The 22196-nt window shown below is 48.0% G+C and overlaps 1 protein-coding gene across 1 annotated transcript in view; it reads left to right on the top strand.

Moving 5' to 3' along the window:
* Window positions 1-22196, top strand: part of TMOD1 (tropomodulin 1) — an 84535-nt gene that overhangs the window by 31222 nt on the left and 31117 nt on the right. The window contains exons 3-4 of the mRNA XM_032306625.1: window positions 8389-8545; window positions 15878-15997. Of these exons, the coding sequence (XP_032162516.1) occupies window positions 8389-8545; window positions 15878-15997 (277 nt within the window). The remainder of the gene's footprint in view (window positions 1-8388; window positions 8546-15877; window positions 15998-22196) is intronic.

Below are 22196 nucleotides of genomic sequence, written 5' to 3'. Positions count from 1 at the left end.
AGGCTGATCAATTTGGCTATGACTCTGTAGGTTAGTAGAGGCCCTGGACATCTGTGAGTGGACTGGGGTGCGACCTGGTCGGACGCTGAACTTGGTGAGGTCCGGCTGGCTGACAGGAAGGAAAAGGAGTAAAGAGGGAGAGGTGCAAGCCAGGAGGCCAGCCTGGAGGCTGCTTTCATGCTCCCAGCTGGAGCCATGGCAGCTTGAACAAGGCCAGTATGCACGGGGTGGGACATTTCAGGACCCTGCAGCTTCACACTCCCCCAGACAGGCTGTGCCCCTCGTTCTGCCACACCTCTGTCTTTGATGTGCTTTCTATCCCCTGTGACACCCTCCCCTTGGTCCTCCTGCCCTGGCTTTTTCCTGCCTGGAACACTGGGGCCCACCAAGCTTGGGAACCCCCTCCTCCAGGAAGCCAAGGGCAATCACTCATACTTGGACGTGCGTCTCCTCTGCAGCTGTGAACCCCGTGGAGCAGGATCCCACATTCATTTTCTCAAGATGCCCAGGGCCCAGCACAGCAGTGGAACTTTCTTCTTGTATGTGAGGCAGAAAAAGAGGATCAGAACATGGGGAAGGACAGTTTGGCCCAGCTTGTGTTGTGAACACCAGAATGAGATAAAGTGTGCTGTTATGACCAAGTGTGCTGTTACAACCATAGCTACTGGACTTGGACCACAGAGTTACCTTTGGATGTCAGCTCTAATGCCCTAGAAGAGTTGGCTGGGGAAGATAGGGACTATTGGGTTTTGCTGGTCCTACAGCAAGGTCAGGGCAGTTGAGCCGAAGGCTTGGATCTTTCCAGAAAGAAAGAGGAAAGGGGGAGATGCCCCGAGTGTGTTGGAGTGGCACTATGATTGAAGAGGGAGGGGCACTTAGAGGTTGGGCCCCACTTGTCCCCTCTGTGCCTGGGGCATGAGTGGTGTGGCCCCCTTTGCTCCTGCTACACTCTCAGGGTAAGTCCCCCATGTGTGACAAGAAAGCTCTGTTGATGGGATGCCTGGGTTGGTTAGGCAAGGCATCTGCCTTTGGCTCGGGTCATGATCTCAGGGTCCTGGGATCGAGCCCCACATTCGGCTCTCTGCTAAGCGGGGAGCCTGCTTCTCGGTCTCCGTCTGTGGTCTTGCTCTCTCTCTCTCTCTCTCTCTGATAAATAAATAAAATAAGAAAGAAAGGAAGGAAAGAAGAAAGAAAGAAAGGAAGCTTGCTCTGTTGAAGCCCCACCGAGAGATTTCTAGTGGAATCTAGAAGCTGCTGGTGCTCCGTATCATCCAGACCCAGAGGGTCTACAGGGCCTCATTTTAACTGAAAAAAATCTTCAAGTCCAGTTAAAAAAATTAAAAAATTATATATATATATATATATATATATATATTTTTTTTTTTTTTTTTTTTTCCTCCCACTACCTTGTAAAAGTTAATGGTGTGACTGACTGGCCTATAAAATGTTTGTCCTTCCCGATGTGATGGGCAGGGGTGGGGCATCTAGGATAGGTTTAGGTCATTTAAAATGGGAGGGGGAAGGAAGTCAGTGGGCATTTTGGGCAGTTTAGCCTCCTGAGTTTCACTCTTACCCCAGGACAGGAGCTCCATGCTTCGGGGCCTCCGTTTCTCCATCTGTAAACCGAGACTGGTTTGATAAGGAGGTGAGCTCTGGCTTTCTAACACTTGGAGAGGAGGCCTGGTTCTCATATGGCACCACATCTGGTTTCCAGGGTCTGTTCCTAGAGGAAGGCTGTCAGGTGGGATGGAACATTTTCTGTGGCTTGGAAGTCAAGAGTCCCCGGCTCTCAGTCCAGCGGATGACGTCAAGCCAGGCCCTTCCCTCCCAGATCCTCGGCTGCCGTAGAGACACTGTCCTCTGTGGCCCATTCTCTGCTGGGAAGTTGTGTGGGCTTCAGTCACAGCACAGGAATCCAGGATCCTGGAGCTCGGACCATGGTGGGGGGTGGGCACCTCTCATATTACCTTGACCTTAGACATGCTTTATTTGAGAAAAGTGATATAGCTGTTTATTAATTTGGCCACTATGAAGAAGCAGAGGAGGGTACATTTTATGTATGATCAAACACCGGCCTGGAAAGGGTCACACTGATCCTTAGGCATGCAAATTATATAGAGTGTCGTCTGTATGTAAACTCAGACTTTCTGGCTCTTTCTGTGCCTCAGTTTCCTCAACTGGAAATGAAAGAATTGGTCTGCAGTCTCTCTTAGAGGTTTGCAGCCCCTTTAATACTGTGTGTGTGTGTGTGTGTGTGTGTGTGTGTGTGTGTGTGTGTGTTGTCCAAGTGTTGTGCGTGTGTGCATGTCTGAACAAGCCCACAGTGGTCCTAGCTGGGATGGCTTCTGACGTAACCCTAACTATCTATAGCAATGATAATTGTGTAAATACTTGATATTTGGCCTTACTGGCCCCCGTTGGCAGGATATTAGTGCTCCTTACAGCCCTGTTAAGGATCCGTCAAACTTTACATTGTCCTTTGGACAGCTGGACTCCAGAGCGTGGGTGTGCAAGTCAGACTAAGATGATAACCTGCCAAGATGCACATCCAACTTTTAATTTTCCAGCATTTAAAAGGAAGTCACCATTTAAAAACCCATGAGTGGGGGACCACAGGAAGAGCTCACCTAATTTTTTCCTTTATGATTATTTCTAAAGACCTATTAAAAATTTCATGGGTTTTTATAATTTTTAAAACCACTACATTGAAAACTCATGGATAGACCTCTTTCTTCCTCTGGTCCAGAGCCTGACATGGGCATGACACTCGAGTAATTATCTGTCAAATAAATGAGTGAATACGTTGACTTTGTCTACACTGAGTTCTAGTCTGATAGGCATCTTAGATCAGATGTGACAAAGCGGCAGCCCACAAACCCCATCTGGCCTGCAGATGTGTTTTCCGTGACCTGAACATTGCTTTTAAAATACTTGCCCTTTGTATCAGTATTTAAAAATCAAGTGCTTTCACATAAAGATGAGCAGATCTAATAGCACCACCCATATCCTCCCACGGAGATAATTCTGGAACTGGATAGCGAGGCACTGGATAACCCAGTGTGCCCCAGTCCCTACCACTCCCAAACATCTCCCACATAACATTGTAGCCTCAGATCGAAGAGCCGTCCTCGTCACAGGAGTACCTTTCCAAGTGTAAGTAGGGATGTGAAGACAAGCTCTGGGTCCTAGGGACTGAGCTCGTCCTCCCGAAGCAAACCTCACCCCTCACCAACCTGTCTTTGGGGTGAAGACGCATGTGTGGCATATGCCTGTCAGAAACTGTCCCCCTCAATGTACCACTGATGTGTGGCCTGGGGGAGCCAGACCGATGCTTCCCTCAGAACTAACCACAGAGAAGGACGTGCCCAGCAGATTCCCCTGCACACACTTGAAGATCAGAACAAGACAGTTTTCTTCAAGGTTAGAGGTTCCGATGACCGCGGGCACCGTGGAAGTAGACAACCTTTACCTGCAATGGAATGGCTAGCCATGGGCTGTTGTTTGCGGGTCAGTGGAGCTGACCCCCGTTTAGGATCTTAACGCAAAAAGTGAAAACAATGCAGAGTTCTCCATGCAGGCAGTAAGGGACACTCTGCTCTCATTCTACTCCACTTCCTCCATTGACCTCCCTTCTCCCCAGTTGCTCCAAATTAGAGATCTCTTTGCGGGGTCCTGGCCCTGCCTGTTAGCACACTGCCTGGACACATGGGGTGTGTGTTGAATGACCAAGGAACACAGAATGAAAGAGACTTGTCCACTCGTACATGTTCACCTGGTGTTCTCCTGGTCAGAACCACCAACGAAATGGTTGTGGGAGCTCTTTTCCTCATCAATAGGGTAGCCTGTATCTGAGACTTGGTTTTAGGTTCTAAGACTTCTGAGAGATCCAAGGGAGTATTTTCTCACCCATTGAACTTCTCCATAACTAATTTACACAGTGAGGCTCACCACATCATCAAACAGGACACCATTTTAAATTTGGCCAGCTCTGGCCAATCTCACCATCGCTACCAGCCACAGCCTCACAGAGAGTTTCCTGTCCCTGGTGGTCCCTGGTGGTTTAGCTCCTGCATCAGCCATTTTTATAATTTTCCCCTAGATAACATATGCCTTTTTTTTTTTTTTAAAGTAGGCTCCACACTCAGCATAGAGCCCCATGTGGGGATTGAACTCACGACTCTGAGATCAAAATCTGAGCTGAGATCGAGGGTTGGCTACTTAACTGACTGAGCCAGCCAGGCTCCCCAACATATGCCATTTTAAATAACAGCTTTATTTGAGATGTAATTCACATACTGTGAAATTCACCCACTTAAAGCATACAATGCAGTGGGTCTTGTTTTGTTTTTGTTTTTGTTTTTTTAGTATAGTCACAGAGTTGTACATCCTCACACAATCAACATTAGAACATTTTCATTGCCTAATAAAGAAACCCCTATTTCTCTCCAGCCTCCCCAGCTTGAGGCAGCCAATCATCTACTTTCTGTCTCTGCAGATCTGAAGCTTCGTATAAATGGATTCTGATATTGTAGTCCTTCACTTGGCTTCTTGCACTTAACACGATGTGTTCAAGGTTTTGCCTATGTTGTAATGTGTATCACTGCTACGTTTCTTTTTTATCCCCAACTAGTGCTCTGTTGTATGGCTGTACCATATTCTGTTTATGCACCCATCATTTGATGGACATTTGAGTTGTTTCAAGTTTTTGGCTACTCTGAAAATGCTACTGGGCTACTATTCCCACCAACACTTGTGATTATCTGTCTTTTTTACTCTAACCACCCTGGCAAGTGTGAAGTAGTGTCTCATTCTAGGTTTGACTTGCATTTCCTTGATGGCTAATGACGTTGAGCATCTTTTCATATGTGCATTGGCCGTTTTTATGTCCTCCTTGGAGAAACGTCTATTCAGATCATTTGCCCATCTTTTTTTTTTTTTTAAGATTTTATTTATTTATTTGACAGGCAGAGATTACAAGTAGGCCAAGAGGCAGGCAGAGAGAGAGGCAGGCAGAGAGAGAGGGGGAAGCAGGCTCCCTGCTGAGCAGAGAGCCCGATGCGGGGCTCGATCCCAGGACCCTGGGATCATTACCTGAGCCGAAGGCAGAGGCTTTAACCCACTGAGCCACCCAGGCTCCCCCATTTGCCCATCTTTAAACTGGGTTACTTATCTTATATTTTGATTTATAAGTGATCTTTATATATTCTGAATACTATACCCTTATCAGATAGATGATCTGCAAAAATTTTCTCTCAAATTGTGGGTTTCACATTCTTGCTAGGCTCCTTTGAAGCATAAACATTTTTATTTTCGATGAAGTCATTTTATCCATTTTTTCTTTTGTTGCTTATTGTTTTAGTACCATATCCAAGAAACCATTGCCCAATCTAGGGTCACAGAGATTTATGCCTATTTTCTTCTAAAAGTTTTGTAGTCTTAGCTCTTATATTTAGATCTTTGATGCACTCAAAGTTAATTTTTATGTATCATGTGAGATCATGTGCCATTTTTGAAAACAAGTTAAAATGATAAATAACCAGGAGTTTAAGAAATATGCAGCAGTCTGCATATTTTTAATTGAATATAATGTTATGTTTTATTAAGTATATCACTTAGTGGGAAAAAAAACTTTAACCCTAAAGAGGTTATAGTCTCAATATTTACTTTAAAAATCCAATAAACAAAGTTAGAAATGGCCTTTGATGTTTTTGTTTCTTAAAAAAAATCAACTGCTTTCAGTGAAGATTTAAATCAATGAAACCATACTTTAACCTGATGTATAAGTAATATTTTTTAAGTACATTAGAAAGATCTTCATTCCCCTATTGTGATGATATGGGCTTCAATTTAGTAGTAGTTCTCAGTTAGCGGTGATTTTGGCCCCCACCCCCAGGGGGAATCTAGCAGTGTTTGGAGATATTTTTGGTTGTCACAACTTGGAGATGAGGTCCGACCAGCATCCATTAGGTCAAGGACACAGATGCTGGCCTATAGTTGACAATGCCTAGAAAAGCCCCCACCACAAGGAATCATCCAGCCCCAAATGTTAATTGTGCCAAGGTTAAGAATCCCTACTTTAACTAAAGCAGTGGCCGCTATCAGATATATTCTAAAAGAGATGTGAGTTTGCAAGCCCTTTCCTCCTCAGTTCTAGCCTTGTGGGTTTCTCCCATCTCTGAGCTTTTAAGGGCCAGCACGTGCCCCAGCACCTTACAGCAGCTGTCAAAACCCTTTACAGTGACGACAACCTATCAGGTCTTCCACTGTGGGGATCGTTGGGAAAACGCTTGCTTTCCGTGCTTTATATTTGCATGTCTTCATTTTTTGAATTTTGAGATCTATTTGGATAATACATCTCCATTTCAACATACATGTTTGGGTAACCATCTCCTGTTAAAATGAATTCCATCTGACCAGAAGTAGCAATCTGTGAGCGCTGGGCGGTGGGCTAAGCACTCTTCCTGCATTAGCTCAACAAGCCTGAGAGAGCTGATTATTCACATTTTATGACCTTAGAAACTGAGGCCCCGTGAGATGAGGCGACCTGCCCATGCTTGTACAGCTGGAGTCAGCCCACGTCAGGCCAGGGCGTAAGCCTGTCGGGGTGGTCAACTGTGAGCTGCAGGCATGTCACAGAGAATCTGGTTTGCTCCCCGTGGGTAATCACAGACAGAGGTTTATGGGACAGTTAGGTGGTTCTCTCTCTCACTTGAGTCCCCACGAGTGCCCCATCATGGGAGAGAAGGCGTGGACATGCCACTGGCCACAGCAAACCCCATCTTGCCCAGGCCATGCCCACAGAAGTTGCCTCCCCTGTGGGCCTCATCCGTCCATGACACACATCATCCAGTGTGTCATGGTGGACAGTACCTGAGGACGGCTGCTTCAGGGAAACTGGGGTGTCTGTGGCATCATTTATCTTCTTGATGCTCACCCCCAAATCAGTCATGGCTTGATTTTCTACCTACTGGCCATCCTTTGGTAACGTGTTCCAACTCCCAAATGTCTTTGCCGACTCATGGTCCAGGTCCATTTGTACTCAGGGCTCCGAGGGGAGCAGCCCCGCTGTGGTAAATGGTGGTAAACCTTCTTGTGAAAAATCATACTAAAGTAAAGCAGTGGTCTTGTCTTCCTGAGCTTTCGCTCTTGGTGCCCAGGCCCACAGCTGTCTTCATATACCTGATGTCATCCCCATCCCCTCCCAGAGGGGGCTTTCCAAAGGATCCAGACTGTGTGGGAGTGGCCAAAGCTATGCATTTTGATGGTACAGAGATTGGAGGTGGGAAGGCTCTCTAGCTTAGCTGGCTTGGGGGCTGCGGCAAGAAGTGGGGTGAGATTCTGTTCCCCTCTGCCTTCCCGGCATCCTCCGCTCTCCCTGAGTGAAAGTGGGGTGGAGAGAGACCAATGACTCGAAGTGAAGACTGCCCTCCTCCCCTGCATCTGAAGAAGGACCCTGGTTTTTGTTCTAGATCTATCCCCAAAACTCCTTGGGCAAATCTTTCCTTGCTCTGGGCCTCAGTTTCCTCTTGGAGGGCAGCTGTGTGCACTAGAAAATCTCTAAGTATCCTTGCAACCACAGACTTCTTTGAATCTCTAAGGCACAGGGAGGGCTGAGGTGAGGGAAGCCTACGTGACTCAGATCTACCCTGACTCTAGTCTGCTTCGGAGGCAAGCCCACACCTAGAAGACTAACCATGTTTGAAGAAGGAACACGGGGATTGGCTGATGCTATCTTTCTTGAGACACCCATCTCCAAGGGCGACGTTCAAAATATTTAACAGACAGAGTGGCCTGCGCATGGCCTGTCAGCAGGGTGGAAAGAAGCCGGGAGGGCTGGCCAGGGCTGCAGCCCGAAAGCACACCTCATCCCACCACAGCTCTGCTGAGCCTTTCTCCGCTTGGTTATTGAGTCTCTTGCTTCTTGCCCCACTCTGCATTCAGGGACCTAACTCAAGGCCCTCGGGCTGCTTCTCACCTCAGCCACTATAGGTACAATAGCTGTAATTATCCTGCATCCAAATGCCAACATAATTATATTCACATTCTTAGAGGGCCCCTTTACGCCAAGCCCTGTGTCGGCTTCCTCCTCACCCCCTTGCCTTCAGAATCATCGAAGGCTTAGAGACTCTAGACAATGACGACCTGGATCCTAGCCTAGCTATGGCCCTCATCTGGTGGGTGACCTTGGACAAATCCCTGCCCTTCCTGGGTGTCAGATCCCTCACTTGGAAATGAGTGACCTGGATTGATTTGATGGGCTCTGAGGTAGCATGGGTCCAAGAAGAATTTGGGGAGAAATGCAAATCTTCAGCTGCTGACCACTCTCTTTCTCTTTATCTCATTCTCTCTCTCTCTCTCTGTCACCCGGCCCCACAACCTCCACTATAGAATGCACTGCTGCCTGCAGGCCTGAGGCAGAAGGATCAGACCACCAAGGCGCCCACGGGCCCCTTTAAAAGGGAGGAGCTCTTGGATCACTTGGAAAAGCAAGCAAAGGAGTTTAAAGACCGAGAAGATCTGGTCCCCTACACAGGGGAAAAGAGAGGTACTGAATACTGTTGCTCTTGTAATTGCATCACTGTCAAGTGCCACCTGTATGCAGGCCCTGTGCTGAGCCATGTGTGACTGGGCCTCCTTGCCCTCATGCCTGCCCGGCCCAAATTCACAAACCCAACACCAAGGGCATCCACACATAATGTAGATTTCATGAAGTTTTGGGTAAACTAAGGAAAGCGTGTTACATACCCAGACCAGCAAAACTTTCCCCTAAATCCCCTTTAGCCAGGGTGTCCTGATTGTTTTTCACACAAATGTAGACACCTTTGAAAATGAAAGTGAAAACTATTAGTCATGACATCAGGACATAAGGCCTGTGCAAGGCCTGTGCTGTGCCAACTGGGAACAAGGTCACCTCCCTCTGCCCTCACTGTCCATGCTCATTCCCCAGTGCTTCTCTATTTGTCCTTCTAAGATTCTCTGCCCCAGCAGAAGTCATCTAGAAGACTGGGAATCAGAGAGCGTTCCCTGACTGTCCAACCCTTCCAGGACTGCCCCTTCTACTCCAAACCCTTCTGCTGTCCTCTTGGATTATGTTTACCTTGGCTCACCCCATTGCTGCCCCACACCCTCCTTCCTTTCCTCACACATCCCAAGCTCTTTTCTATCTCAGGACCTTTGCACGTATTCCCTCTTCCTGGACCGCTGCTCCAGCTGTCTGACTCCATGCTGTCTTCATGGCTGGCTCTCCCTCCCCTATGTAAGAGGCTTAATGGTTAGAAACACAGCCTGGATTACTAGCTGCATGAGCCTGAGCACATTTTTCAGTCCGCTGTGCCTCCATTTCCTCCTTTGCGAAATGGGGATGAAGAAGGTACTATTACCAGCCTTGTGACGTTGTTGTGAAGGTTGAGTTAAGATACCTGTAAAGCACTTAGCCAGGCATCTGGCCCATAGCACATGCTATGTAAGTCCTACCTATTACTATCCGTTTGCTCTCAACTGTGCTGTCTTCTCTTTTAGGGAAGCCTTTCCCATCCACCCTAGTTAGGACATGCAGTCCCTTCAGCTCGCCCTGGGTTCTGCTCCATCTCAGGAGCCTGCATATGTGTCTTTCAGAGTGATTTCCACTTTAACGTTTTCTCCTTATGTATCACTCATCTGTCCCACTGGCTGTAAGTCCCGCAAGGCCAGGGACTCAGGCTGGTCTTGCTCACCCAGCACCCCCGGCACCCAGCACAGGGCCTGGTGGTCTACAGCAGGGCTCATAGAGAGTTGTTGAATGAATGAGTTAAAGTTAAATAAGTCCACAGGGAGTCTTGTGGGCTGCTTCTTCACACTGTAAGTCCCCCAGCTACAAGGACCACATCTGTCTGGCTCGTCGTGATATCTACACCTAATAAACACTAACACTTGGAAAGCACCCAATAAGCATTGGATTGAATGACACCGTTAATTCTGATCAATTACTTCATTGTGTAGTTGCTTGTTTGCAGTTTCCTCCATTCTCCCCGCCCCCCAGACTATAAACGTGCTGAGCCCAGAGTCCAAGTCTATAGCATTAGTCTCGGTGTCCCTGTTGTGTGATAAATAATCAAATAAAAAAGCAAGCAGGGGGGTGCCTCATGGGGAGGAGGTCGAGCCGTCACAAACCCTGGACTTGGAGCTTAGTTCAGATTTTACAGAAACTTGAGAAGTTCAGGCAAGCCCAAGGGGCATTTGGGTTACAGAATGTCCGGAGGATGGTGTGGCCTGAGGCATGCGGAGGAGGGTGCGGGAGGAGGAGGCCTTTACCATAAGGGCCGGGTGTGCCCGGCTGAGAGAGTGGGCATGAGAGGTTTTTGAGCAAGACACTTGTGCCACAAGGGGCGAGTCCTGTGCAGCAGACAAGGATAGAATCTCTGGATTTCGTGCAGCCTTATGGGGCCTCCTGTTGTCCCACTTGCACCTTTGAAAAATGGGGACACCGAGAGTCAGGAGCACACCTGGGTGGACTATGGGTGAGTCATCGCATGGCCCCATGGACCCTCCACCCTGCAAGGGAAGGAGCTGGACATGGCTGGTGGGGGTGGGAAATGGAATCTGGGTGGTACACAGACCCATCCTGCTGCCCCTCCCGTGGAATGCTGGCCTGGCGTGGAGCCGGGAACAGCTCTCCAGACTCCCAGAGCCTGCGGGCCTTCATGAAAAACCATGCTGACCCAAGGAGGGCAGCTAGAACTTCTTTGTTTGCACATAGTGACCCGTCTCAGAGACTCACCATCATCACCACTACCACCAGCATCCTCATCAGAAAGTATTTATGTGATGACCGTTGGAGTCTTTACAGTTTGAATAAGTGAGGGTCTCAGCAGAGTGTTGAGGAAGGACACCTGCTGGCTTGATGGGGCAGACTCAAGGCCATGGTGTCCAGCCCTCACTGAGCATCTCTTTACCCAGTGCCGGACCTAGAACTAGCCAAGGTTGAGGGGAAACAGCACCCCCGTCTCTGCAAGACCAAGCAGAATGCAATGGAGCCATAAACTGGCACGAAGTCCTAAGGAATCTGGACTTTCATTCACTCTCGCTCAACTGGGAGATCAGAATAAAGCTTCATGCAGGATATTTTTAAGGCAGAATTATACTGAATTCTTCGTGCAGATTAGATTTGACTACACATATGGAGGAGAAAAGTAAAATAAGAGAGATTTAATCAAGGAAAAGTTTTAACTTTCTTTTGCTTAGCTACAGGGGTAGGCATTCTGGGCTGGTTGGGCATCTTCCTTGAGATTAGCAATCAAACCTTCTCCAGTTTTTCATTCTGTCACCCCTGCATATTGTTTCTCAACGATATGTCCTTGTTATCGTGGTCCATATTGGCTGCTGAAACTCCAGCCATCATATCCACATTCCAAACAGTAAGATGAAGGAAAGGAGGAAGTCCAGACCCCCTGCTGGACATGCCAGGCACATGCCACAGGGGTGTAAGGAACCACAGGTCTGACACGTTTATTGAAGGACCAACCTACTCATTGCATCATTCATTTTTACAGCAGATTTTCTTTTTAACCATTTTGTTCCCTTTGCATGTTTTGTCTTTTTCCAGTTTCACCAGGTCTAGGCTCCCACTATCGCCCCACTTCTGGCAATTCTCAATCAATAACCAAAGTGAACTTTTTAAAAAAATTGAAGTAAAACAATAAAATTCACGTAACATAAAATTAATCATTGTAAAGGGAGCAATTCAGTGGCATTCAGTGCATCTGCAGTACTGTGCAACCCCCACTTCCATATAGATCCAAAACATTTTCATCACTCCAAGATAAAAACCCGTGCCCCATAATCTGTTATTCCCCAGTCCCTGCTGTCCCCAGCCCCTGGCAACCACTCATCTGTTTCTGTGGCTTCACCTCTTCTGGATAATTCCTATGAATTAAATCATAAACTATGTGACTTTACGTGCCTGGGTTCTTTCACTTAGCATGTTGTTTTTGGCACTCACTTGTTCCCTTCTGTGACTGAACAATATGACACAATTTGTTTATCCATTCATCTACTTACTAATGAACATTCTAGTTGTTTCCACCTTTTGGCTACTGAGATTAGTGTTACTATGAACATTCCTGTACACGTAGTTTTTTGAGTACCTGTTTTCAAGTCTTTGGGGCTTATAATCCCAGGAGTGGGATTCCTGGATCATGTGGTAATTCCATGTTTGCGCCACTTTACACAGTCACCAGCAATCAAAAAGTTTCCAGTTTCTCCACACCTTTGCCAACATTTGTTATTCTCCATTTTGGTTTTTACTGTAGCCATCCTTGTGGGTGTGAAGTGGCATCTCACCGTGATTTTGATTTGCGTTTCCCTAATGAACAGTGATGCGGAGCATCTGTGCAGGTGCTTATTGGTCATAAGTATATCCTCTTTGAGGAAAAGTATCTTTTTTATTAACACATAATATATTATTTGTTTCAGGGGTACAGGTCTGTGATTGATCTGTCTTACACAATTAACAGCATTCACCATAGCACATACCCTCCCCAATGTCCATAACACAGCCACCCCATCCCTCCAACCCCTCTTCTTTCCAGCAACCTTCAGTTTGTTTCCTGAGATTAAGAGTCTCTTATGGTTTGTCTCCCTCTCTGTTTCCTCTTGTTTCAATTTTCTCTCCTTCCCCCATGATCTTTTGCCTTATTTCTCAAATTCCTAATATCAGTGAGATCTTATGATGATTGTCTTTCTCTGATTGACTTACTTCACTTAGGATAATGCCCTCTAGTTCCATCCACATCACTGCAAAGGAAAGATTTTGGTGTTTTTTTGATGGCTGCATAGTATTCCTCTCTGTGTGTGTGTGTGTGTGTGTGTGTGTGTGTGTGTGTGTGTATGACATCTTCTTTATCCGTTCCTCTGTTGATAAACATCTAGACTCTTTCCGTGGTTTGGCTATTGTGGACATTGCTACTATGAACACTGGGGTACACGTGCCCCTTCAGATCACTACATTTGTATCTTTAGGGTAAATACCCAGTAGGGCAATTTCTGGGTCATAGGAAAGCTGTATTTCCAACTTTTTGAGGAACCTCCATCCTGTTTTTCCAGAGTGGCTGCTTTTGAAGAAATATCTTTTAAGTTCTTTGTCCATTTTTAAATTGGTTTGTATTTCTTTTCATTGTTAAGTTGTAAAAAAAATTTTATACATATTCTGGATTCTGGACCGTATCAGATATGTGATTTCAGTATGTTGTCTTTTTACTTTCTCAATAATGTCCTTTGAGGGACAATAACGTTAAATTTGGATAAAATCCAGTTGACCAATTTTTAAATTTTTGTTGTCATATCTAAGAATATGTTGCAAAATCTAAAGTCATGAAGATTTTATGTGTAGATTATATGTTTTTCTTCTTCTAAGGGTATTATAGTTTTAACTATTATATTCAAGTCGATCCATTTTCAGTTCATTTTTTTGTATATGGTGTGAGATAGGGGTGCAGCTTCATCCTTTGTGTATGGATGTCCAGGCCCAGCACTTCTTTTTTTAAAAAAAAAAATACATTTTATTTGTTTGTTTGTTTGTTTTAGAGAGAGAGTGAATGAGAGAGTGCAGTGGGAGCAACAGAGGAAGAGGCAGCAAGAATCTTACGCAGACTCCACACTGAGTGTGGAGCCTGACAAGGGACTTGATCTCATGACGCTGAGATCATGACCTGAGCCAAAACCAAGAATCGGATACTCAGCTGACTGAGCCACCCAGGCACCCCCAGTACTACTTCTTGAAGAAACTATTCTTTCCCTCATTGAATGGTCTTGGTACCCTGGTCAAAAATCAATTTTCCATGGATGTGTGGGTTTATTTCTGGACTCTCTATCCTATCCCATTGTCAATATGTCTATCCTTGTCAGTACCACACTGTTTAAATTTGTAGTAAGTTTTGATGTCAACAAGTCCGAGCCCTCCAGGTTTGTTCCCTTTAAGATTATTTTGCCTTTTGGGGGACCCCTTGTGATTCCTTATTAATTTGAGAAATGGCTTTTCTATTTTTACAAAAAAAAAAAAAAGAAGAAGAAGAAGAAGAAGAAGTGGGGTGGACATTGGAATTTTGGTAAAAGTTGCCTTGAATCTGGAGATTGCTTTGGGCAATATTGCCATCTGAATATTGTCTCCCAATCCACAAACTTGGGATATTTTTCTATTTATTTAGGTTTTCCGTAATACCTTGTGACAACGTTTTCTAGCATTCCTTGCACAAGTCCTTCCGCTCATTGGTTAAATTTATCCTTAAGCATTTATTCCTCTGGATGCTACTGTAGGTGAAATGACCGTTCTAATTTTCCTTTCAGGTTGCTGCCATTCAGAAACCCCACCACCCGTTTGTACACACTGAACTTGTTTTACTCTGTAACTCACTCAGAGCAGAGTTTATCAGTCCTAACAGCACATTGTCAAATCTTTAGGGGTTTCTGCATATTGGATCATGTCTGCTACAATCAGAGATAATGTTACTTCTTCCTTTCCAGTCTGGATGCCATTTTTTTTCCTTGTCCATTTGCTCTGACTGGAACTTTCGGTGCACGTTTAACAGCCACGGTGAAGGCAGGTATCTTTGCCTTGCAGCTGGTCTTTGGGGCATGTTTCCTTCCTCTGTCCTGTAGACCAGCTCGTAGACCATCATCCCAGTGAGGCCTTCCCTGACCACCTGACCCGAAAAAAGCCACGCTCGACTGGACCCCAGCCTGGAACTTCCTAGTCTTTTGCTCTGCTTTATTTTCCTCCACAATGCCTAAGGCCATGCGATATCTTTGCATGATTGTTTACTGTCTGTCTGCTTTCACTAAATCGTGAATGGTTCAGTGCTCCCCCTCCCCTTGGCTGCTAGAAGGGTGCCTGGCACTTAGGAAGCACTCGGTAGATATCTAGTGCGATGAATGAATGAATGAATGAACGAACGATGAACGAATGCAGCTTTCATACATGGAATTACATTGTTCGTGCTCTTTTACAGACTTGCTTTTTCTCACTTTATATCCTGCTTGTCCTTCTTCGTAAGTGAACATCTCCATCATCTTTTATAATCAGTGTGAGAACAGCATCGTGTAGACGTCCCGTAATTTCTTCAACAACCCCCTATCGGTGGTCAGCGCAGTGACCGTCCTTGTGCGCCTCTTTGCCCCCTTGTCCAGTCATGAGTCTGACACTTCAAAAATATAATGTCCCACGGTGCGCCTGGGTGGCTCAGTGGGTTAAGCCTCTGCCTTCGGCTCAGGTCATGATCTCAGGGTCCTGGGATCAGGCCCCACATCGGGCTCTCTGCTCAGCGGAGAGCCTGCTTCCCCCCCTTTCTCTGCCTGCCTCTCTGTCTACTTGTGATCAATCTCTCTCTCTCTCTCTGTGTGTCAAATAAATGAATAAAATATTTAAAAAATATATACATATATAATGTCCCATGAGGCAAGGATACATTTTTGCTCCCTATTCTTTTAATAATCTGAGTGTATTTTGTTTAGAAATGTTTCTAAATTTTTCTCTCACATTTGAACCCTGGGTTAGGGTATCCCATAGCCTGACATTCAATTAAAATTTTCTTTTGTAGCTTTTACCTGCCTACAGGTTGTTTTGATTAGCAACGAGTGTTTTTCACTAAACACTCTAGTTGGACTAGAGTCTAGTTGGACCAAGATCGAAAGTGCTTATTTTCAAATGTGAGAGGTGCTTTGTTAGAGATCTTTGGTTCTTGTTCCTTGGGGAAGTTCGGCATTGGGTCCCCAGAGGGAGAAGCCTGAAGGGAACTGTCTCAGCCCTGAGGGACCCACAGTGCTCTGGGACAGTCCTCTTAGGGCCGTCAGCAGAGCTTGCCCCAGCAGAGTCGCCTGCCCTGTAACAGGCACTCGTGTTTTGCAGGAAAGGTCTGGGTCCCCAAGCAGAAGCCAATGGATCCTGTGCTGGAAAGTGTGACCCTGGAGCCGGAGCTGGAGGAGGCTTTGGCAAACGCCTCAGATGCAGAACTCTGTGACATCGCAGGTAAGAGGCTTTCCCAAAGCTTCGCCACATCTTCCACAAGAGTTTGAACTGCCTTTGCAGGGACTCTTAGATGGTTTATTGCAACATGAACACACTTTCCATTTCTAAAAAGGACTTGGGGAGACAGAATAATATTAACTATATTATTATTCTCCAAAATATTAAGACAGAAACCCAGGTTCAAAAACCAAAGTGAAGAAAAAAGAAATAAAACCACCCAAACTTGTCACTTCACGGAGTCAGCTGTGGCTGCCATGAGAGCCCAGCCCGGAGCAATGGGAAGCCTCCCAGAGAGGGCTAGCATAGGTCCTCCACCAGCCACAGCACCAAATCCTGCCCAAGCCACTGGCGAAGAGTGAACAGAGGGGGACAGGCCGAGCGTGTGAAGGCCTGGAAGGGTTATGAAGGGCCCTTCTGAGGCTCAGAGATCAGGCTTTGAGGATCTCGCCCCTCATCACGGATTTGTACAACACTGTCCATCGCAAAATGTGTTTCCATACAACCTTCACACTCAGCCCTTCATCTCCAGAAGGTGGCCTGCGATTCAGAGCTCTTTGCCACACTTGTCTCCTTATTATGGTCTAGTACCTTCCCTGTGTACCCTGAGTTCTGTCCCTGCCGAGGGTTGGACTCGGTCTGCAGCAAGCACCCCACACGCCCACCATGGTAATCCTTCCTGGCCTGGAGGGTGGGAAGGGGCCTTTTCATTCTGCAAACTTGGGAGCTACTAACCACCAGCCCAGATAATGACAGGAGTGTGGATGGGGGGAGAAGAGACTCAGGGCAAGTGGGAACGGGAGAGAAAGGGTAGAGTCAGCTGTGATCGTCCGGCTGTGACACTGAGGTTGGGGGAGGAGTCAGGAAGGTTCCAGATTTCTGGCTCCAGGAACTAAATGGATGGTGGTGCTATTAATGAAGGTGCGTATAGTAGTGTGCTTGGGCTGCCATACACAATACCACAGGTCAGATGGCTTAAACAACAGAAACTTGTTCTCTCACAGTTCTCATAAGACTAGAAGTCCAAGATATTGGTAGATTTGTTTTTTTTCTGAGCCCTCTCTCCCTGACTTGCAGGTAGCCACAGGTCACTGTGTCCCTCTGTGCGTGTGTCTCCCCGTGTGCCTTCATACATCCTAATATCTTCTTATGAAGACACCCGGCAGATTGGATCAGGGCCCACCTTAACGGCCTTTGTAGAACTTACTTTACCTCTTTCAAGACCTTATCTCCCAAGTACAGTTGCAAATTCTAAAGTACTAGAGTTACCACTTCAACATGCGAATTTTGGAGGGACACATTTCAGCCCATAACAGTGGGAAACGAGCAGTTTAAGGGGAGGGACTGAGTTCTTTGTGGGATCTTTAAAGTTTGATGTGCCTGTGAGCCACCCTGGAGGGGACAGCTGGCCTTGAAAGTCTTCAGGAATGCAGAGAGATCTGTGGTGTCATTAGCATTGTCAAGCTTCAGGCAGAAAGCCTGACACTCAGGTGGGTGCCTGGGGTTCTGGAGGCAAGTGCCCTGGCCAAGAGAGAGCCTGTGAGAGCCAGGGCATGGAAATGGGACAAAGCTAGTCACAATGGGGGCCAGTAAGCCACACATGGCCCAGAAGTCAAAACGATGTGAAGACAGACCAAACCTGACGCAAGAGCTTGGAAGACAGAATGAAGGCTCGGGGTGGTGGGAGACCCAGGGCTGTGAGGCCACAGGGCTAGGGGACTTGGCTACCAAAGCTGTCTTCTGCCTGCTCACAGCCTCCGGCTTCTCGTGGGCGTTGTGCATGAGTCCTGGTGACATTCATGCAGGGGAGTGGGAAGGGGGTGGCCTCCCATCTGTAGTGGAACCATGAGGGGAGGGACAGTGAGAAGACACCATATGATGCGAAGTCGGCCTGGTGGCCAACGCCAGGCTGCAGGGACACGAGGAGTGCGTGATGGGGCGAGCCAACATGCAGATTCTGAGTCCAAACCACCATTTTCCTCAGGAGGGAGAACATTTGGGAAAGGCCACAGGGCATTGGTCTGCAGGGTGTCGGGGCTGAGAGAGAAAGGCCTTCATTTGGCCGTGGAGTACAGAAGCAGTGAGCCAAGAGCCACAAAAATCCTATTAGAGTCCTCCCGAGGCTCCCTTATTTCCACCAAACCATCTCCGTGGTTGGGGGTCCGCCCGACTTCTATTAACCCCGGGCAGCTGGGGGCAGGCTGGGTGTCACTTGGGTCCGGCCTCTCCACTCAGACTCACCCTGGGGCTGTTTTCATCCCGGCCCTCCTCCTCTGATCACCCTCCGTGATGTCACTGCCCTCATTAGGCAGCTCAGAGGGATTATCGGATGACTCCCCGGTCAGAACCGCCAGTTCCTGGGCCAAAATAGAAGTGCAATATCGTGCTACGTTTCTGGGCTGGTTTCTTGAAACCATTTCCCTTTATTTTTGTTGGCGTGGCTAATCGTTATTATCTGTTCATGAGACCGTACCCTTCCGTTGTCCGGAGAGGACAGGGGGAGCTGTAAGGCAACACCAGTATCAACTGGCTAACCTTGGGCGCCGGTCACTGTGAATCAGCCATTTGAAGGGGTGGCAGGGGCTCCAGGGAAGGAGGGACGGAATATTTGCTGACCACCTCCTTATGGCCCAGGTGCCCTGGGAGTGGCTTCTAGAGCCTTGCTGCATTCCTTGACCACAACAATCCTAAGAAGTAAGGCTCACTGTTGTCCCTGTTTGATGGATGGAGGAAGGAGGCAGTGACATTGAACGCTTTGTGGGGCTTGAACATAGGCAGCTTCCCCAGAGGGCACACTTCTCCTCCAGAGAGCACCAGCCACCCCCATGCAGATGATGCCGTCCTCTGAGGGGACACAGAGGGTGGGCAAGAGGGGGTTCACCCCCACGCCCCATGGAGCCCAGTGGGGAGAGGGTGGGGCCACATTAGGAAAGTCTCTGTATGTCACAGGAAGGCATTGACCCCTTAGGATCCGTGGGGCCATGGGGACTGTTGGGAGAGGCCAGAAGAAAGCAGAGGCTTAGGCAAAGGTGGTGGTGTTTGGAGGACGGGGGGATGGAGGAGGCTGGCCCCAGGTAAGGTAAAGGGCTAAGGTAGAGCTGGGGACTGTGTCTGAGATGCCGCTGTCCTAGCACTGGACCCGAGGCCAAGAGGCCACAGGAGGTTGAGGCGGGAGCTTGCGTGAGTGTCTGGTGTGGCAAGCCAGGGGTTCAGATCCCTTCTCAAGGATGGGGTTGCTGAAGCCATGAGTGTGGGTGACCCAACAGAGAAAGGAAAGTAAGGAGAAGACGGCATACAGTCTGCGGGACATCTCTGGTGTTGGCGACGTGGCTCCCAGGCAGAGCCTTCCATTAGCTTAGTTTAGGTTCCCTCATTGACATACTCGGCAACCATTTATCCAGTGTCGTCCCACTGTGCACCTGGCTCCAGACGAGCCCTGATAGAGCAGCGTACAGGGCGGCTAGTCCTTGCCCTCGCAGAGCTGATGTTCAGCAAATACTTAGGCCAATAAGAAGTGACAAATGAGAGTGAGTGTCATCCCGAGAAAGGTCAGGGAGCAAGAAGGGGGCTGGGTTAGGTGCTGGGGCTGTGGGACATGAAGGTAGAGGCTGAAGCTGAGCCCCGAGGCAGAAGAGCAGGGGTGAGCTGGGGGGGGGGGTGGGAATGGGGGAGACATGTCCCAGGCTGGCACACAGCAGGAGCGAGGCTCTGAGCCACTCCGGGTGGCTTGCTTGGCACGCAGGCAGCAGGCTTGATGTCCAGCAGTGACAGGAAGATGTAGAGAGACACCCAGCAGATGTGTCATCCTGACTCGAGTGTGGCCTAGGGAAGGCAGAGCTGGGGACTCCCGTTTGTTCGTTTGTTTTCGTGTCTGTGCACCATTTGTGCCTGCATTCATTTGCATGCGGAGTCCACGGGCATCATCAAGCTACTGTGTGCTCGGATGCATCAGATCCAGGCCCTGCCCTTGGGGGACCAGATGGTGAGGAGGAAGACAGACCAGAAGCATATAAATTTTAACGTGAGAAGTGTGACCGCAGGGTAATGAGCAGAAGGGGCAAGCCCCTGACCATGCTGAGTTCTTGGCTTGTGATGCAGAGGCCACTGGGAGTCCGTGGCAAGCCCTTGGCATTATCAGTGCCCCCTCCCGCATCGGGAATGCGATCTTGACTCACCTTTAGGGAGGACCCTTCAGGTGCGGCCAGACTCCAAAGGGAATCGGCCTGGAAGAGTCTCTCCCTCCAGAAGGCCCAGTCCCCAGCCGCCCCCATGGGCAGTTGGTACCCCCAGCTCCTGTGATTCTCAGAGACAGTCTTGGCCGCCCACCCTGAGCGTCTGGGGTCCTCTCATATCCTTGGGTACTGGTTTTCCTCACATTCTGCCAGGGTCAGGGTGTGGCTTATCTAGGAGTAGTTTGACAGCACCCAAGTCCTGGGCCAAAGCTGGCTTGGCCCACCTGTTTCTGTGATGCAGGAAAACGCCTTCCTGCTGTCTGCCCAGGGCCGGCCAAGCAGTTGGCAGCTGGAGGGGCCCGGGATGTGTGCTGTGATCTCTCTGCATCCTAAGTGGAATTACAAACCGAGTGAACCCTGCCAAGGCAGAAGAGGAAAGAGAACTCGATGTTCTTTTTCAGAGTTCAAAAATAGTCCTTTTTCAGTTTTGAGGAAGATCTCGTCTTAAAAAAAAAAAAAAAAAAAAAAAGTTATGTTTCCCAGTGCTAAATTCAGCCGTGCCAATATCTACAAGGAATGAAGCGGCAGGCAATGTTGATGGGCTATTTTCCTCCATCATTCACTTGTGGCCACATGAGTGTGCAAAACCAAGCAAGGGGAGAGCCGTGATTAGGTGCCTGGGGCAAGGATTAGAGCCACCAAGCTCTGCTTTCTGCTCAGCAATGGAGATTTTGCATGGTGCAGCCCCCCCAGCCCCGCCCCAAGTACTTCCCCTCTCCTCTCTCCCTCCCTTCCTGGGGACTTTCCCTCTCTCCCTTTCCTTCTTCCCTCCCTCTCCCTTCCTTCCTTCCTCAAACCCTAACTTCCTCTGAACTGCAAATAGTTTCATTTCTTCTGAGAAATGCTATTGACATGTCTGGTGCCTCCCAGAATAGGCGTGTTATCTGTCCTTGGAATTCTGGCATGGAGGGGACAGTTTACAACTTTGGAACTGCTAATGGCCTAGTTTGTGGAGGAGCGGGTGGGAGGTCTCAGAAGCCAGGAGGGCCCTCGCTGAGCAGGCTCTGACAAGCCATTTCCCTCTTGAGCCTGCTGGAAAACCAGAGGACCTGGCTGGGGGCTTGTTGTAAAAATCAAATGGGATAAAAAGATGAGATGTTATACGTAACTAAGGAATCGTTGAACACTACATCAGAAACTAGCGATGTACTGTAGACTGGCTAACTGAACGTCATTTTTTATAAAAAAGATAAGACGTTGCGTGACTACTAGTTCTATGTGAGGGTAAGAGATTGGCATTCAAACATACTCCTTTTTTTAGGTGACAAGACTGAGGCCCAAAAAAGTAGAAATGTCCTGGACATTTTGGTGCCAAATTGGTGCCAAAGCCCAGCCTGGAGCCCAGGTCTCTTCCCTCTGTCCCCAGCCACTTCCTTGTACCCTTCCTGCCCCCCTTTCTGGACCATTATAGGAAGCTGGCACGAAGCCCAAAGGGCATTTTCCATCCCCTACCTCTCTATACCTCTCAGCCGGCCATATGATGTCACATCTTTGCTCTGATTCTTAGCAACCTTTCCGAATTTTTTTTCCAACTGGGGTCCCAGTTGCTGCCCAGAACCACCATAAGCCACCACCCGCCACCAGCCCATTTGGGGATGGGAAAGAGCCAGCTCCAAAAGGTGGCTCCTGGTGAGCCACCTCACCACCTCCCCGGCTGCTGACTCAGGCCTTGGCCCCCACTGCCCACGTAGAAGCAGCCTAAATTAAAGCCTAGAGAGCTCTAAAAAATGCAGATGCCTCTCCCTATAAGTTCTCCGTGATGAACAGGAGAGTCTAATTTTAGCAGAGAAGATTCTTAGAATGTGAGAAACAGAAGGGCTTCGAGATCGGCTCATCCTGTGGTTCTCAGCCCCCACTGAGCATCAAAAATCATGCAAGGGAATTAAAAATATATCTGCACAGATTCAGATCGGCTGGTCCAAGAGGAGCACCAATATTGTCTTGAAGCTGCGGGTGATTTGTATGTGCAG

This window comes from Mustela erminea, chromosome 12 (genome assembly GCF_009829155.1).
Source record: "Mustela erminea isolate mMusErm1 chromosome 12, mMusErm1.Pri, whole genome shotgun sequence".
NCBI classification, from domain to species: domain Eukaryota; kingdom Metazoa; phylum Chordata; class Mammalia; order Carnivora; family Mustelidae; genus Mustela; species Mustela erminea.
Note: the sequence above shows the minus strand (reverse complement) of the source record. Positions and strands in the feature narration are given on the sequence as shown.